Genomic DNA, 19694 nt, shown 5'->3' with positions numbered 1-19694 from the left:
AAAATGGCTCAGCACTCTGATGGCCTGTTCCTAATTCATCAGGGATCAGCTGATTAAAACGGCTCAGCACTCTGATGTCCTGTTCCTAATGCATCAGGGATCAGACAGTTAAAATGGCTCAGCACTCTGATGTCCTGTTCTTAATTAATCAGGGATCAGACGATTAAAATGGCTCACCACTCTGATGTCCTGTTCCTAATGCATCAGAGATCAGCTGATTAAAATGGCTCAGCACTCTGATATACTGTTCCTAATGCATCAGGGATAGGCCAGTTAAAATGGCTCAGCACTCTGATGTCCTGTGCATTGTTTATCAGTGACTAGCCTATTAAAATGGCTCACACATGCAGTTTTTTCTATTCCATTTTCTGCTGTTTTTGAAGTCAAAGCCAGGAGTGCATCCAAAAGGAGGATTTCTATTTTTTTTTTTTTTTTATACACCCCAGCTAAAAAAAAAGAAATCACAAATTGCATTTGTAGGTTTAACTGACGCTGCAACTCAAAGTATTTTTTTCATACTTTAGATGTATCTGGATAATATTTGAAAATCGTTCCACAAAAAGAAATTCTATGATGCCCTAGACTGATCCTAAGACATACTGATAGGGAATTTATATGGTGAGCTCCAATGGGGACAGTGTTGCTGATGTATATACAGCGCTGTGGAAATTAGTAGCGTTATATAAGTGAATAAATATTATATCCTCGTTTACAGAGCCAATAGGTACGGCTTATGTATGTATGGGTTATTTTTGTAAAACTAATTAAATCATAGATTTTTGTATGTTTTCTTTTTTATTCAAACTAGTGGGATAGCTATATAGATCCTAGAACAACAATAAAAATGATACCTGTATTGTTGCAATCCGATGTGCCAGTGCTGAGAAATCAAGCTTTGAATCTATGTGAAAATTTGCCTGCAAGTGCTTTGGGGGTGTGTCAAAATACAAACATCAACACACCCCCAATTCGCATGCTAATTTCTGTGTGGCTTCAAAGCTTGATTTCTCAGCAATGACACATCTGATTGCTACAAAATGGGTATCGTTTTCATTGTTTTTTTTTGTGGCCTATACAGCCAGACCACTAGTTTTATTTAAAGGAACCTTTTACTGAGTTGGGGGAGTGTTGATGTTTGTATTTTGACACACCTCCAAAGCACTTGCAGGTGAATTTGCATATGGATTCAAAGCTTGATTTCTCAGCAATGGAACATCGGATTGCTACTACAGAACAGGTATCATTTTCATTCAATTAAAAACAATGAAAACGATACCTGTTTTGTATTAATGCAATGTGCCAGTGCTGAGATATCAAGCTTTGAAGTTGCATAGAAATTAGCCCTGTGTATTGGGGGAGTGTTGATGTTTTTATTTTGACACCCCCCCAAAGCACTTGCAGGCGAATTTGCATATAGATTCAAAGCTTGCTTTCTCAGCAATGGCACATCGGATTGCTACAAAACAGGTGTCGTTTTCATTGTTTCTCAAGGACCTATACAGCCATACCACTAGTTTTATTAAAGGGAACCTTTTACTAATCAAACTAATGGTATGGCTGTATAGGCCACTTAAAAACAATGAAAACGTTACCTGTTTTGTAGCAATCCGATGTGCCAGTGCTGAGAAATCAAGCTTTGAAGTCACAGAGAAATTAGCCCTGTGTATTGGGGGTGTTGATGTTTGTATTTTGACACACCTCCAAAGCACTTGCAGGCGAATTTGCATATGGATTCAAAGCTTGATTTCTCAGCAATGGAACATCGGATTGCTACTACAGAACAGGTATCATTTTCATTCAATTAAAAACAATGAAAACGATACCTGTTTTGCAGTAATGCAATGTACCAGTGCTGAGATATCAAGCTTTGAAGTTGCATAGAAATTAGCCCTGTGTATTGGGGGAGTGTTGATGTTTTTATTTTGACACACCCCTAAAGCACTTGCAGGCGAATTTGCATATGGATTCAAAGCTTGATTTCTCAGCAATGGCACATCGGATTGCTACAAAACAGGTATTGTGTTCATTGTTTTTCAATGATCTATACAACCATACCACTAGTTTTATTAAAGGGAACCTTTTACTAATCAAGCTAGTGATATGGCTGTATAAGTTAATTAAAAACCAATGAAAATGATACTTGTTTTGTAGCAATCCAATGTGCCAGTGCTGAGAAATCAAGCTTTGAAGTCACGTAAAAATTAGCCCTGTGTATTGGGGGTATGTTGATGTTTTTATTTAGACACCCCCCCCCCCAAGCACTTGCAGGCAAATTTGAATATGGATTCAAAGCTTGATTTCTCAGCAATGGAATATCGGATTGCTACAGAACAGGTATTGTTTTCATTGTTTTGCAATGATCTATACAGCCATACCACTAGTTTTATTAAAGGGAACCTTTTACTAATCAAACTACTGGTATCCCTGTATACACTAGGTCAATTAAAAACAATGAAAACAATAACTGTTTTGTAGCAATCCGATGTGACAGTGCTGAGAAATCAAGCTTTGAAGTTACATAGAAATTAGACCTGTGTATTGGGGGAGTGTTGATGTTTTTATTTTGATACACCCCCAAAGCACTTGCAGGCGAATTTGCATATGGCTTCAAAGCTTGATATCTCAGCAAAAGAACATCGGATTGCTACAAAACAGTTATCGTTTTCATTGTTTTTCAATGATCTATACAGCCATACCACTAGTTTTATTAAAGGTAGCCTTTTAGTAATCAAACAAGTGGTATGGCTGTATAGGAAAATTAAAATCAATGAAAATGATACCTGTTTTGTAGCAATCCGATGTGAAAGTGCTGAGAAATCAAGCTTTGAAGTCACAAACAAATTATCCCTGTGTATTGATGTTTTTATTTTGACACCCCTTCCAAAGCACTTGCAGGCGAATTTGCATATGGATTCAACGCTTGATTTCGCAGCACTGACACATAGGTCAATTAAAAACGATAACTATTTTGTAGCAATCCGATGTGCCAGTGCTGAGAAATCAAGCTTTGAAGTCACATAGAAATTAGCCCTTTGTATTGGGGGTGTGTTGATGTTTTTATTTTGACACCCCCCCAAAGCACTTGCAGGCGAATTTACATATGGCTTCAAAGCTTGATTTCTCAGCAATGGAACATCGGATTGCTACAGAACAGGTATCGTTTTCATTGTTTTGCAATGATCTATACAGCCATACCACTTGTTTGATTAGTTAAGGGTTCCCTTTGGTAAAAAATTAGAATTTCGATAGTAAAGCTTCTCATAAGGCAGGACGGATTGGTCTGAAGAACAGGTGGAGCCCAAAAATTGACCTTTATTTTAGGATTTTAATAGTAAGATCAGCTAAATTTCGAAGACAAAAAGCTTTACAAATTAACAGATCTGGTCTTGACAACTTTCAGAACTGCATCTGCTTCTCATAAGGCAGGACAGATTGGTCTGAAGAACAGGTGGAGCCCAAAAAGTTGACTTTTTGATATCTATACTTTAATCTTAGCAATGGATAAACTTTTAATTTATTTATTAATAAGCATAATCAGGAGTGACTATAAAAACACCAATAAACGACACAAACATGCTATAAAAAAATAAATATATGTGAATTAAGAGTAGCTTTGCACAGCATGAAGAGCCAATGGATGCGTAAAAAAAATTAGGATGAATAATAAGAAAAATAATATGGAAAAAAAAAAGAAATTCAAGCTTTTTTTTGTTTGTTTGAATGATGGAAATGCATTCATGCTGCACTTAAGACCCATAGGAAAGGGAGCCAAAAAAGAGGGAAAAAGATCAAAATATTTATCATGACTGTGTTCGGCGTGACTTGTAAAATGAGACAACGAAAAAAAAGGAGATTCAGCCCACACAGTGACACAGCCTTGACTGCCTGGAGACGCAGCTCCAATCCAATCATGCATTTTAGGCACAGTAAACATTCGAGTATTAAAGCCCATCATTGCTGTATAAAGGGACTAGCTTTGATTGACCAGCCTTTTGTGGAGCAAGGATTTGTAGCATGCAAGGAGATTTTGTGTTCTTCCATGCCCAGGGTGGGAAGAAATGGAGGAGATGTGATCAATGGGTTAAGGGAGAAAAGCTGATGAAACACGGAGTGTAACACCTAAATTCGGCAGATATGTGACTATGAGAAAAATGTGAGACTTCAAGCATGATTTTTTTATGTTTTGTGAATGTATGTTTTTTTTTTTTTTTTATAATTTGTTTTATTTATTTTTTTATTTTTTTTTATTTTTTTCACTCGGACTTTTTTTTTATAGATATGACCCCAGTCTCAATATTTTCTAACTGAAATGAAAACATCATCAGTGTATTAATCTGTTTTTGTTTTTTTTTGTTTTAAAAATGTCAAAATTTTAAATTTGAATAACTGTGATTACAATTTGCTGGGTTTAATAACGGCAAAAACAATTTCTGGGTTAATTAAACCAAATAAGAAAATATCGTAAAGTGGAAACAGTCGTTTTAATTTTTCTTTTAATTTAATTTTTATTTCATAAACCAATAATATGGGTGAAAATAAGCAACTTTGTAAGATATCAGATAAATCTGCTTCTTTCTCCTCCTAGATTGATCATTAATTTTTAAAATTCTCAATTTATTATATTTGTCTTCGGTGAATAAAAGTTTTTCCCATTACTGAGATAGATGATAGTTGGTGCCTATAAAGTACTATGGATAGCTAAAACTGTCATTTCAGAAGAACTTCCAGCAAAATGTCTGTCTTTAGTTTCTCTTCCTCAGGTGAACTTGCAGCAGAAAGTCTGTCTGAAGCTCTTCTCCTCGGGAGAACTTGCAGCAGAATGTCTGTCTGCCTTTAGCTGTTTCCTCTTAGGAGAACTTGCAGCAGAATGTCTGTCTCAAGCGCCTCTCCTCAGGATAACTTGCAGCAGAATGTCTGCCTTTAGCTGGTTCCTCTCAGGAGAGCTTGCAGCAGAATGTCTGCCTTTAGCTGGTTCCTCTCAGGAGAGCTTGCAGCAGAATGTCTGTCTCTAGTTCCTCCCCGCAGGAGTTTTTGCAGCAGACTGTCTGTCCTCCCTTAGCTCCTTCCTCTCATTGAACTTGCAGCACAATGTCTCTGTTTGGCTTTGGCTGCTTTCTCCCAGGACACCTTGCATACGTAAAGCACCAAAACTCTGAACTTGAACACTAATTTTTTTGTAAAGTCTGTGTTGGTATGAACACCAAACTTTAAAGATTGGGTCCGTTCATCTCTACTCCGGAGAACTTGCACCAGAATGTCTGTCTCTAGCTCCTACCCTTCAGGAGAACTTGCAGTAGATTGTCTGTGTCTATCTGTCTTTAGCTCCTTCCTCTCAAGAGAATGTGCAACAGAATATCTGTCTGTCTCTAGCTCCTCGGCTTATGAGAACCTGCCGTAGAATGTCTGTGTCTGCCTTTAGCTCCTTCCTCTAAGGAGAACTTGCAGCAGAATATCTGTCTCTAGATCCTTGCCTCAGGAGAACTTGCAGTCGAATGTCTGTGTCTGCCTTTAGCTCCTCCCCCTTAGAACTTGCAGAAGAATATCTGTCTGTCTATAGGTCCTCCCCTCAGGAGAACTTGCAGTAGAATATCTGGTTCCGCCTTTAGCTCCTCCCCCTTAGGAGAACTTGCAGCAGAATGTCTGGTTCTGCCTCAAGCTTATCCCCCTCCACAGTATTTTACATTCACCAACTGTCATCTCCTCTCCCAGTAATAGGAAAATCTATCATCACAGACTACAGACTTCATCCATGAATTGACAGTGAATGATCAGGAGGAGAAAAAAATTGATTATTTTTCTCAGCAATAATTAAATTGTAATGTCTAAAATTTATTCTGGAATATATAATATAATATGGTGTTAATGGTGTCAAAGGAATATATATATATATATATATATATATATATATATATATATATATATATATATATACATATATATATATATACATATATATATATATATATATATACATATATATATATACATATATATATATATATATATATATATATATATATATATATATAAAATATCATTTTTATATATGCATAATATATATATATATATAAAAATAATATTTTTATTTATTTTTGTATTCTAATAGTCTCCCCTAAATTGTTGTAGATTTTGAAATTTAGGCTAAGGTCTTAAATATATGATGACAGAAATATGCAAATAAGCTGAAAGAAGAATGTGCTTAATGGTGAATACAGTATGGCATAAAATAAAAAAATAACATAAAAGATAATAATAAAAAAACATAAGAGGGAAAGCATTTCTTGAAGAGTAAAAGCTCCAGCAAAGGAAGAGCTGAATCCACCAATCCATTTGGTAACTGAAATTCTGAGGGAGGAAAAGCTTTGCAATTGTGCAGTAAAAAATTGATAATGAAATGCATAAAATTCCCAGAGCCCTTGGTCAAGATTTCATTTCAGGTTTAAGTATCTAAATATATATATATATTTTTTTATAATTTATTTTCTTTGTATTTTAGCTTTACCCCATCTTTAGCAGAAAGTTGGTTTCTGAACCTTTTCTAAGTTGGTCAATATTAATTTTAATAGAAATTTCAAATATAAAAATTTGAATAAATAAAATAAATTCTAGATTTTAATCAAACTGAATTATAAAATTTTATGTGGATATTTTATAAAGTGGTAATGGACTTAACCTTGAAGGGAATCTGTCAGCAGGTTTTTGTTATGTAATGAGAGAAAAGCATGAGGTAAGGGCAGAGATCCTGATTTTAGCTATGTGTCACTGTGTTTTGCTTTAAATAGAATCATTGTTTTATCAGCAGGAGATTATCAGTACATGACTAGGTATTCCTGCTTGCTGGTCCAACTCTGCCCACACCACTGATTGGATGCTTTCTCTCTATACTATATAGTGGCAGAAAGCTGCTAATCACTGCCGGGGGCGTGGTAGGACCAGGAGGCAGGAGACACCTAGTCCTATACTGATAGTATTTTATCAGCAGGAGATTATCAGTACAGGATTAGGTGTCTCCTGCCTCCTGGTCCTACCCCACCCCACCACTGACTGGCTACTTTCTTTGTACACTATATAGTGGCAAAAAGCTGCTAATCAGTGCTGGGAGCGTGGTAGGACCAGGAGGCAGGAGACACCTAGTCCTGGACTGATAGTGTTTTATTAGCAGGAGATTATCAGTACAGGATTAGGTGTCTCCTGCCACCTGGTCCAACCCCGCCCACACCACTGATTGGCTGCTTTCTTTGTACACTATATAGTGGCAGAAAGCTGCTAATCAGTGCTGAGGGTGTGGTAGGACCAGGAGGCAGGAGACAACTTGTAGTGTACTGATAATTTCATGCTAATAAAACACTATCAGTACAGAAGTAGGTGTCTCCTGCCTCCTGGTCCAACCCCGCCCACACCAATGATTAGCAGCTTTCTGCCACTATATAGTGTACAAAGAAAGCAGCCAATCAGTGGTGTGTGTGTGTGGATTATACACAGAGAGCAGCCAATCAGTGGTGTGGGCGGAGATAGCTCTCTCAGCTCTGCTACATGGCTAAATCTAACAATTCTGATTGTGTCAGAACGGCTGAACCCAGAGCCTGGTGTGGGCGGGGCCAGCTCTCTCAGCTCTGCTACATGGCTAAATCTAAAACCTCTGATTGTGTAAGAATGCCTGCACCCAGTAATCTAAGTGATACATCGTTGGATTGAGGATCTCTATACCTGCATCATTCTGCTCTCAGATGAGGAAGCAAAAACCTGCTGACAGATCCCTTTAATTGTCATTCTTAATAGTGACAATTAAAAATGAGCTATATCTGACATTTATTCTTATTTATATTTAAACAATATAATTTTCTTTTTTTTTTTGAAGTGTAAAATTACAAAATTGTATCAAATTTGTATACTTGAAATAAAAAATAAATAAAAATCCATCAAATAAATAAATAAAAAACGTGGCAATTGTTAAAAATTACTTTTTTATTTATTTTTACTTTTAGCCCCATTTGTTTTGTAAAAATTTTTTTTTTTTTTTTTTTTTTTTAAGTAAAGTGTATATGCCTGAAATGACAAGTCAATTACAAGGGCTCTTTTTTTGCACATGATGGCTTCCAAGGAATCCTGATGGGAAAGAAAAGTTGTTAATGGCTTTTTGACAATGTGAACTTTCAGAGCTGTTAACGGCAGGTAGGAGATATAGGATGCATCCCAAGCTGCAAAAGCAAGAAAAAAAATGAAGTAATGTTTATATATATATATCAGCTGTCACTTTGGGCCCATACTCGAAGGTTTACTCTTTCAGGAGTTTGCCAGGAATTGTCACACTTTTTTTTTTTTTTTTTTTTTGCCATATTCTCTTTTTTTTTTTTTTTTTTTTACATAGCGTAAATTTATTGAAGTTCTTACAAAGTCATGAGAGAATCACAAGATCTTACCATTTTATTAGTTGATTTTTTAATTTTTTTTTGTGTATAAAAATGAGACATTCCAAGAAGAAAAACAAAAACTTGAGTCTTAATATGCTGGAAGCGAAGTGTCATGCAAGAAAGATCATCTGTTTCAGGTGTCTCAAAAATTTGACTTGTCTTTTAATTTTTTTTTGTTCTTTTTTTTGTTATTTTTTTGTTCTCAATTTCTAGTTGTTTATTATTTTTAATAAATAAAAATAGGTTTTTAAAACTGTAGTACACGATAAAAGCTTTAATCACCAAATAGATAAACTCATCCCACATATGACGGGAAAATATCTGTTCCTTATCTGTGATCGTGGTGCTTGTGAAATTGTGAGTTTTGCCTGTAGTGATGATATACTGTACACTCCTTGCCCCAATCTGTAGTTTCGCAATATAACTTTTCATACTTATTTATGTTAAAAATATTTAAGAATTTTGGGGTTTTTTTAAGATTTTTTTTTAAGAATTTTTAAAGATTGTTTATTTTTTTGAGAATTTTTTAATTTGTTTTTCAAAAAAAATTTTTTTTTCAAGAATTTTTAAAGATTTTTGTAATGTTTTAAGACTATTTTATTTTTGTAAATTGTTTTTTGTTTTTTTATGAAGTTTTTTTTTTAAAATGTTCTAGAATTTTCTCAAGAATTGTTTTAAATATTTTTGTTTCAGATTTTTTAACAATTTTTTTAAAGAATTTTTAAAGATTTTTATTTTTTTAGAATTTTTTAAGTAATTTTTTTAAGAATTGTTTTTTAAAAACTTTAGATTTTTTTAGAATTTTTTTTCAAGAATTTTTAAAGATTTTTTTAAAGATTTTTTTTATTTTTAAGACTTTTTGTAAAAAAATTAAGATTTTTTTTTTTTAAACATCTTTTTATTGAATTTTAACCGAATTTCTTTTACAATCTGCTCTTATACAAAGAGCATTCCATTGATGACATTATAATCAAAACAGTCCCGCCCACCCCTTCCCCCGCTAATTAAGATTTTTTAATGAATTTTTATTTTTTTTAAGAATTTTTAGTTTAGTTAATTTTTTTTTTAAATGTTTTAGGATTTTTTCAAGATTTTTTTTACATTTTTTTTATTTAAGAGTTTTTAAAGATTTTTTTTGAAGCATTTTTAAAAGATTTTTTTTTATTTTTTATATGTTGACATAGGCTGCAGCCAAAGAAGAGGTGCAGGCGTCACCATGTTCTAGTGGTTGAAGGGGTTTTCAATATTTTTTCTTTTAAATCAAATGGTTCTCAATCTCCCTAGGTCCAACCCTGTCTCTCTGCTACTGCTCCGGTCTTTCTGATTTGGTTGCAACCGCTGCAGCCAATCACTGAGCTGAGGACCTTGTGCTATCTACGTAATAAGTGGAGCAGAGCTGCTGAGCTCAGTGATTGGCTGCAGCAGTTGCAACCAAATCACAATCACTGAGCTCAGCAGCTTGTGCTATCTACATGATCAATGGAGCAGAGCTGCTGAGCTCAGTGATTGACTGCAGTGGTAAATGTCATTTTCGACATGACATCACTTCATCCACCAAAACACATAGATAGGAGTATCAGTGGAGAGAGATCCGGGGACGGGAATTTTATTTTACACTGACGAGCAAAAGGGTAACAATGTTTTGACCCTTTGACTTTCAGGCTCCATATCTCACCATCCTTTACAGTTTTGAGCGTGAGACTACCTTTATTTTATAGACATCTTGGCTATCTCATACATAAATGTGACTTGCAGCTATTTAGCATATGATTAGTTCTGCAGATTCTTGTCAGGTCACATCATTGTTACTGTTTTGCTCCTGGTGGGGGAACAATCTTTTTCTTCCCGTATACTACAAATTACAACCTGTTCTCACATTCTCTAATAGCTCAGTTTATTATCAGGTTGGATCTCAAATGGGGTCACTGTTTCGAATCGAGGAGCTTTCATCACTGCCTGAATCCTTCTGGGCATGTTCTCCATCAGATTCAAGCATGTCTCCACCAAAATCTGACCCCAGGTGTTTTCTCCACATTCCCAGTGTTGGAGTGTTGGTGTATATTGGTCGCTCACTTGGGGATGTATACAGCTTTTTCTTCACCTCTACCCACAAGTGTTGGATTGGGTTGAGGTTTGGAGACTGTGGGGACAATCCAGCTCCTTTACTTCATTGTCATTGGGCCATTTCTTCTCCAATCTCGCCGGATACTTCGGGTCATTGTCCTGCTGGAACACTATCTCGTCCTTTTCATACCCATAGTTCTTGAGTGTATGAAGTAACTCGTCTTCTAGGATCCTCACATACAGCTCAGCATTGAGACCACCATAGATCTTGGTCAAGTGTCAAACGCCTTTGTCTGTGAAACACCCTCATATTGTGCCGCCCCTGCAGCAGTCAAACTGCTCGGGACCGGGGTTGCCGTGGCTCGAGAGTTTCCGGACCCGGGGGTTTGTCATGTGATAGGGGCGTGTTCGAAATACTATCACATGACAAAGGGACGTCATACCTGGAAGCAGCCCATACAGTCTAGCATCTACACTGAGCACAGTGTGACGCTGGAGAGGTTTGCGCGCTCAAGAGATTATGGCCGGGTACTTGCTGATAACAGTCACAGTCCCGTCCATAATCACTTGCCTGCGCACACGTCACCAGCGGTCACAGTGCTCAGTCCCGTGAGACTGGCACTGGGCATGCGCGGGGATGGCTGGAGCAGTGGGCGGTGCATCAGATATGGAAAGGAGCGATGGGGGCGGCATACAGGACCAGGGGGCAGAATAACGGACGCCAGAGAGCCCGCCCCCGTGACGGATTTACAGAAGCTGCATACAAAAAGGTAGAACTTTATAAAGGCTTTATTTTGGTCTCACATGGGGCACAATAATAACAGGGACCTTCCTAGAATGCAGCCCAGGAGCTGCAGAGGGGGAATCTTTTAGCTTTTGGGCAAAATTTCTGATGACAGGTTCCCTTTAAGTAGACACTGACCCAGGAGTAAACCAAGTCTCTGGGTGCTGCTGCCACTCTGGGGAGCTCGTCCGGCAATACATCCCCGTTGGTATTGCTGATGGTTCTGGACCTGCCTCCATGCACATGTAGATAGATGTTTCTGAGTGACCCCTCAGCCTGAAGTGGTCAGGGTCTCGCTCCCTATATTTAAATAGAGGAGCTGTGCTCTCGATAGCCGACACTTGGGATCTCAGTGGGCCGCATAAGCTGGAAAGTCCTATCCCCCTTGTTGTGCTGGTGCCTTCGATCTCTGAGCTCTTGGGGAAAGTTCATAAAGAGACTATCCTCCACAGGTGAATTACCAGGTTGCATGAAGCTACTCCCTGATCTAGGGTTCAGTACCCTGCCGTGCTCGGTACCGGTCCGGTTACTGGACTTTCTGGTGCCGACCGTTCTCCAAAACTTAGTCTGGGCACCCTTCTCCAATACCCTACGACCAGGTCTCAGACTCCTCCGGTCCCAGACCACCGTCTGCGACCCAACCAAAGTCACTCACGGAGCTACAACTTCCTCAGTTTCTCAATCTTTGAGGGCTACTACTGAACTGACTTCCTCCCTCCCACCAGACTGCCTGACCCCTAGGCGGGTGGCCTTTTTCCAGCTAGACCACCCACTGGTGTGCCTGACAGGGTGTGGTGTGAGGTGTGGTTAGGATTTGAATGCTGATGGAAGCAATACCAAAGGTTAGGATCCCAGAAACATGGAGGGTGAGTTCTGCACCATAAGAGAAAAGGAGTGCAGTTCCCTGTGACACCCTGATAGTCAGGGGCGTCAGAATATCATCAGGCTTCCTCCACCGACCTTGACAGTTCCTTCAGATTCTTGATCTTTAGCCCCTTTTCCTCTTGTTTCTTCCAGACCCATTTGCCACCCATCAAATCCGTCTATTGACTTTCATCTCTTCGCTCCAAATCACCTGATTCCAATCTTCTACTGTCCATTTTTCCTACTCGAGCCAATGCTTCTTATGATGATATTGAAGTTGAGTCTTCACCTTTTTTCGGGCCACCATTCCAGACTTGTGTAACGTGCGTCGCCCGGTACTTGCATGGACGTCTGTGATCTCACTATTATGGAGCATACGAGCCGCCTGAACTCAGAACTGATAGACCTTGTGATCAGCGACTTGTTGACTCTGATATTTTGCCTGGACGTCACCTCTTGGCTTTTGAATGGATGGATAGACTTCATCTCTTATTCTTCCATTTGTCATGGCCTCACATGATGCAGTTTGGCAATTTTCTTGGCCAAGAGACCACTATCGATGAGCTGAATGATATGGTTTCCCTTTTCTTGGGAAATCTTCATGGCTGCTCCTCAATTCCAACCAGTGACCTTTCACTTGGGAATAAACCTAAAAACCCACTGAGCTATTAGATAATGTGAGAATAGGTTGTAATTTGTAGTATACAGGAAGAAAAAAAGCAAAACAGTAACAATGCAGTGACATGACAAGAATGTGCATAACTAATCATATCATAAATAGCTGCAAGTCACATTTATATATGAGATAGCCGAGATGATTGTCTATAAAATGAAGGTCGTCTCATGCTCAAAGCTGTAGAGGATGGTGAGATACGGAGCCGGAAAGTTAAAAGTTCAATATATTGTTACCCTTTTGCTCAACAGTGTACCTGACCGAAATCATTTGAGAACCACTTTTTTTTTAGAAATGGAAAATTAATTTAAGGGTCAATTAGAGGCAGAGAAGCAGTTTTTTCCTTTGGAGGACCCTACCATGTTACTTATAGACTGAAAATTTAAATGGCCAACATGTAATACTACATTTTCCCTGTAGTGGCCGCTGTAGGGAAAATCCATCACTGCTTCTTTCCTCACCAGATCCACAGCGATCAGATGATTAATAGAAAAAAAGTTATTGAGTTTAGACAATCCTTATATTAAATTAGTAGGTCATGGATGCTGTATTGTTCTCCCTCAGTCACTACTTTTCTGCGGACATTAAAAGGACATATCCGAATAAAGCAATTTATCACCTATCCACAAGTTGGGGTCTCAGCAGGTGGGAGCGCAGCAATAAGATCTCACAATGCTCAGCGTATGGATAGGTGATAACTTGCTGATTTGGTATAACCCCCCAAAATATCATAAAAATTAAAGTTACATTAAAATTAGACTATAGGGATAAAAATTACAGTATTTATTTATTAAAAATGTTTAATATTTCCCCCAAAATATAAATTGTCCTGTATTTGCATGAAAATATAAGAATTGTTAATATTTCTCTCAGAAATATATTTTGTCTTGTGTATGTATGAAAATATATTATTAACAATAATATTAATAAGTATTATTATTATTAGGATAAATATTAAAAATGTAAAATAATAATTATTACCATTATTATTATTATTATTATTTAAAATTGTTAAAATGTATCCCAAAAATAGTTTGTCCTGTATCTGTATGAAGATGTAATAATAATAAATAATTGTTAATATTGCCCCCAAAATATGTTTTGTCCTGTGTTTATATAAAAATAATACAATAATAATAATAATAATAATAATAATAATAATAATAATAATAATAATAATAATAATCATTATTATTGTATTATTATTGTTATATTATTTTTATATAAACTTAGGACAAAACATATTTTGGGGGAAATATTAACAATTATTTATTATTATTACATCTTCATACAGATACAGGACAAACAATTTTTGGGATACATTTTAACAATTTTAAATAATAATAATTATTATTTAAAATTGTTAATATTTATCCCAATAATAATAATAATGTTAATTTGTCCCAAAATTATAGTTCATCCTGTTTATATGAAATTAATAATATTACTAATATATTTTTTAAGCTTTCCCCCAAAAAAATATTTTGTCCTGTGTATGTATAAAAATAATAAAAATAATAATAATATTAAAATAATAATAATTTTAAATATTTCTCCAAAAATATATTTTTGCCCTTTGTATGTATGAAAATAATAATAATAATAATATATTTCCCCAAACATATATTTTTTCTGTGCTTGTATGAATATACAGTAATAATAATACAAATAATATATTTCCCTAAAATATATCTTTTCCTGTTTCAATTAAAAAAATATTTTTTTTATATTTCTTTCAAAATATATTTTGTCCTGTTTGTATGAAAAAAATAAAAAAATATTAATAATTGTTAATATTTCTCAAAAAAAATATGTTGCCCCGTGTACGAATAATAATAATAATAATAATAATAATAATAATAAAAAAGTAATAATAATTTTTATATTTCCCCAAAAATATCTTTTCCTGTTTCTATGAAAACAAAATTATATTTCCCCCAAAATATATTTTTACCTGTGTTTGTTTGAAAATAATAATAATAATAATAATAATAATAATAATAATAATAATATAATTTGTTAATATTTTTTCAAATATATATTTATCCTGTGTATGCATGAAAATAATAATAACAAAAAAGTTAATATCTCTCCAAAAATATATGTTGTCCTCTGTATGAAATACAAATAATAACTATAATAATAGTTAATATTTCTCCAAAAATATATTTTGCCCTGTGCATGTATGAAAAATATATTTCCCTAAAATATATATTTTCCTATTTCAGTGGAAAAAAAATAATACATTTTTATATTTCTTCCAAAATATATTTTGTCCTGTGTTTGTATGAAAAAAATAAAATATTAATAATTGTTAATATTTCTCAAAAAATATATGTTGCACTGTGTATGAAAAAATAATAAAAATAATAATACTAGTAATTTTTATATTTCCCATAAAATATATATTTTCCTGTTTCTATGAAAACAAAATTATATTTCCCCCAAAATATATTTTGACCTGTGTTTGTTTGGAAAAATAATAATAATAATAATTAATAATAATAATAACAATAATATAATCATTTGTTAATATTTCTTCAAAAATATATTTATCCTGTGTATGCATGAAAATAATAAAAATAATAATAATAATAATAATAATAATAATAATAATAATAATAATAATAATAATACTCCAAAAATATATTTTGGCCTGTGTATGTATGAAAAATACTACTACTACTAATAATAATAATAATAATAATAATAATAATAATAATAATCATAATAATAATAATAATCATAATAATAATAATAATTTATTATTATTATTTTTCATACATACACAGGATAAAATATATTTTTGGAGAAATATTAACTATTATTATTAATAATAATACAATATTATTATTATTATTTTATTATTATTATTTTATTTTTTCCCAAAATATATTTTGTCCTGTCTGTATGAAAAAAAAAATTGTTAATATTTTTCCAGAAATATTTATTGTACCCCCAGTATGCCTTTAATCCCTTCGTACAACTGGCTGATAATATAAAAATATTCCTTTGACAAGGGCGCACCGGTTTACAGTAGTCAGTGCTTTGTTATCTGGTACTACAGTTTTAATGTGCAGATTAAAGTTAAAATAGAGATGGAAAAAAAATTACAGAAGCAGCAGCTATTTTTGCAAAAAAAAAAAAAAAAGGAAATGAAAATCTGTTGCAAATAAACAAAGCTGAACTCAGTATCAAATAGAAGCATGGCACTGTGCGCACACTGAAAATATAAGGGGGCTCGTCTGGGATTAGAAAATAAAATATGCTTTTGCTACTTTTATCCAGAAAAAAAAAGTATTTTTTTATTTATTTATTTATTTTTTAATCCCAGACAACCCCTTTAAATTTAAAGGAGAATATGGCTTTGGAAATTATACAGCATCTTGACTGAAAAAGACCAAAACAAAGCAATAAATAAAAGGAAAATTACGGTGAGAGCAGAAAATGAAAGACTGCAAAAAAGAAGATAAAATAACGTTGTATAAGGGTGGGTGTAATAAAAGTTACTGATGAGCAGTAAGGAAATCGCACTCACTCCCAGCAGTGCTTGTGGTATTGGCAGCAGAGAGAATTACGTGAGTGGGAGTAGAAATGTTTGTTACATCATGGAGCTGGCTGAGGACCGAGGAACGCCGACGCACAGCACCCTGAAATGAACCGCTTCTCTTGAAGGTACTCACTACCTCCATCTGTGGGAGAGAAAATGAGATAGTGTTTTTCCTTTTTTTTTTGCTTTTTCATTTGAAATCTTGCTTTTTTGGGCATAGTTAACAATGTTGAACGCGACCGGAGCTCGTTACGGCTCATTGGCGTTACCCATGGCCAATTTCACTTCTTAACGTTCACAATGTAAGTTGGAATCTCAATGGTTGATAGTTGAAACCCCAATTTTTCACATTATATTATCTACAAGATATTTTGTTAAAAAAAAAGTATCCCTCAATTGCCCTAAATATATATATATATATATATAACATTTTACCCAGGTGTAAATGCCGCTGTTCTCCTGAATCCAGCGATGTTTTTCTTTTGTTCCTACGCCTCTCGGTTCCTGAGATATGGGCATCTCTTTCCTGTATGTAATTCTACTGTCTTTAGTCAAGTGGGAGTGGTCTTCTTAAGGCCTACACCCAGTTGGTTATAAAAAGGCTACTTTATATGCCAGAAAGAAAGGGCCATATCTCAAGAACGGAGAGGCTCCGGGACAAAAGAAAAACATCGCCGGATTCAGGAGAACAGCGGCGTTTATACCAGAGGGGAATAAATACATATTTATAATAAGTAAGAGGTCCTCTTAAAAGGGATTTTCCACATTATATCATTATGAAATTTGAAATCCAAAATTGTAGTCTGATTATTTTCTTAAAACCTTATAAATCACTTATCTACAGAATAGATAATAACTCGCAGATTGATGGCCCCAAGATTGGGGGTCTGAAATGTAGCCCCTGACAGAACTCATGCAGCCCTAAACCGTGACACTCCCACCACCATGCCTGACTGTAGGCAGGATGCATCTTGTTCCATTCATTATCTATGATAATTTTCTAATTATGATATCTTGATGACTAAAACCGTATAATACGGTCAAAACGCGTCTCTAGTCTTTTTTTCTCCTCTGTCTAGGGGCTGTCTGTACCCACTTTATACAATTTGTGCACATGGAATAAATCACATGGAAATTTTCATTGAAGAGTGCCTTCCTTTCTGCGCTGGATTTGTTTCCACACTCATTATCTATGGGACTGGCAGAGATAGATCTGCTCGGTATAAAGTGTAAACCCATTTAATAATGAATAAAACAAAATAGTGTTCAAAGATGGTCAGTCACTTTAATACTATGCTACACAGACAAACTCCAAGATATCAAAAAGTGAGTACACCCGTCACATTTCTGTAAATATTTTTTATCTTATCATGGGACAACACTAAAAGTTGCAGCATGGTGGCCAAGACTATACAGCAGTTTAACACAGGATCCATTCAGAACAGGCCTCACCATGGTCAACCACAAAAGATGAGTGCACGTGCTCTGCGTCATATCTAGAGGTAGTCTTTTTAGAATAGACATATGAGTGCGGCTAGAATGGCTGCAGAGCTTACAGGGGTGGGGGGGTCCGCTTGTCACTGCTCAGACAATACGTCGCACACTGCATCACAATGCTCTGCATGGCTGTTGTCCCAGAAGGAAGCCTATTCTAAAGATGATGCACAGGAAAGCCGCTAACAGTGTGCTGAAGACAAACAGACTAAAGCGGGCTTTACACGCTGCGATGGGTACCTGCCCCCATCTGTTGTGCGACACGGGCAAATCGCTGCCCGTGCCGCACAACATCGCCCAGACCCGTCACACTACTTACCTGCCTAGCGACGTAGCTGTGACCGGCGAACCGTCTCCTTTCTAAGGGGGTGGTTTGTTCAGCGTCACAGCGACGTCACTGAACCGCCGCCCAATAGAAGCAGAGGGGCGGAGATGAGCGGGACGTAACATCCCGCCCACCTCCTGCCTTCCGCATAGCGGCCGGGAGGCAGGTAAGGAGAGGTTCCTCGTTCCTGCGGCGTCACACGGAACGATGTGTGCTGCCGCAGGAACGAGGAACAACATCGTTACTGCTGCAGTAACGATATTTAAGAATGGACCCCCATGTCACCGATGAGCGATTTTGCACGTTTTTGCGGCGATGCAAAATCGCTCATAGGTGTCACACGCAACAGCATCGCTAATGCGGCCGGATGTGCGTCACCAATTCCGTGACCCCAACGACTTCGCATTAGCGATGTCGTAGCGTGTAAAGCCCCCTTAAGGACATAGATTACTGGAGTCGTCCTGTGTTCTGAGGAGACCAAGATAAACATATTTGGCTCAGATGGTATCAAGCTTGTGTGGAGGCACCCAGGTAAAGAGGATAAAGACAAGTGTGTCCTGCCTACAGTCAGGCATGGTGGTGGAGGGTCATGGTTTGGGGCTGCATAAGTGCTGCTGACTGTGGGGGGGCTACAGTTCATTGAGGGGACCATGAATGCCAACATATCCTGTGACATACTGAAGTAGAGCATCATTCTCTCCCTTTGTAGTCCAATATAATGCATGGGCAAAATGGTAAAAAAAAGTGCCACCATCAGAGGAGCTCGGAGATTTTTAGGGTTCGCTCACATCAGCGTATAAATAATCGCTCTGATATTCATCCATTCATGTGAATGCTTTGCAAATGTGCAATTATTTTTCTTGCCTTGCATCCGTATGACATGCATATGCCATCAGTATGCATCAGGAACGTCACCACTCATCACAGTTGCCGGGTCTCACATAGTGCAGCGTGAGCTGGGAGTGGCTACAGGTCAAAGTCTATGGAACCTCATTCTGAGACTCCATGGCCTTTGATCTATGTAATCAAGGATTGTCGTGGGAACCACTGGACTACGTCAGACATGGGAACTTTGCATTCTAATAAATTGGTGAACGAGGGACAGTCTCTTGTTTTTATTCCTCTTTTTATGTTTTTCAGGTCTTCATTTTTTGGGCTATGTCAAAATCCCTTGACTATTTCGGACCTGTATACTGCTTTTTTGGTGTTTAAATAAATTAGTGAACCAGGGAAAGTGTCTGGGAGGGTTTAATCAAATAAACTATTTTTTTATGTGTTTGTTTTTTCTTTTTACTTACTGGGTTAATAATGGGTTAATAATGGGGGTGTCTCATAGACTCCTCTCCATTACTAACACCGGGGCTTGACTCCAGCTGACATGAACCCCGCAAACTATTACCTATATTGCTACCTCACCAGGGCAGTCAGGAAGAGCCGGGCAAAGTACTTCTGGGGCAGCTGCGGGCTTCTATTTTTACGCTGGCAAGGGCCCAATAACCATGGACCTCCCAAGCCTGATAATACCAGCC

General features: G+C 36.3%; 1 protein-coding gene across 5 annotated transcripts in view; it reads right to left on the bottom strand.

Annotated features, from left to right (window-relative positions):
• ATP2B3 (ATPase plasma membrane Ca2+ transporting 3) overlaps window positions 1-19694 on the bottom strand; it is a 375958-nt gene that overhangs the window by 12216 nt on the left and 344048 nt on the right. For 2 of the 5 annotated variants that reach the window (XM_075324259.1, XM_075324260.1), the window contains one exon: window positions 16335-16488. The exons of 2 other annotated variants lie outside the window; for them this stretch is intronic. In XM_075324259.1, coding sequence (XP_075180374.1) covers window positions 16335-16488 — 154 coding nt within the window. The remainder of the gene's footprint in view (window positions 1-16334; window positions 16489-19694) is intronic. One more of the 5 variants, XM_075324261.1, reaches the window with a different exon arrangement.

The sequence above is a fragment of the Anomaloglossus baeobatrachus genome, chromosome 9 (genome assembly GCF_048569485.1).
Source record: "Anomaloglossus baeobatrachus isolate aAnoBae1 chromosome 9, aAnoBae1.hap1, whole genome shotgun sequence".
In the NCBI taxonomy this organism is placed as follows: Eukaryota; Metazoa; Chordata; class Amphibia; order Anura; family Aromobatidae; genus Anomaloglossus; species Anomaloglossus baeobatrachus.
This window is presented reverse-complemented; position numbering and strand designations above follow the sequence as displayed.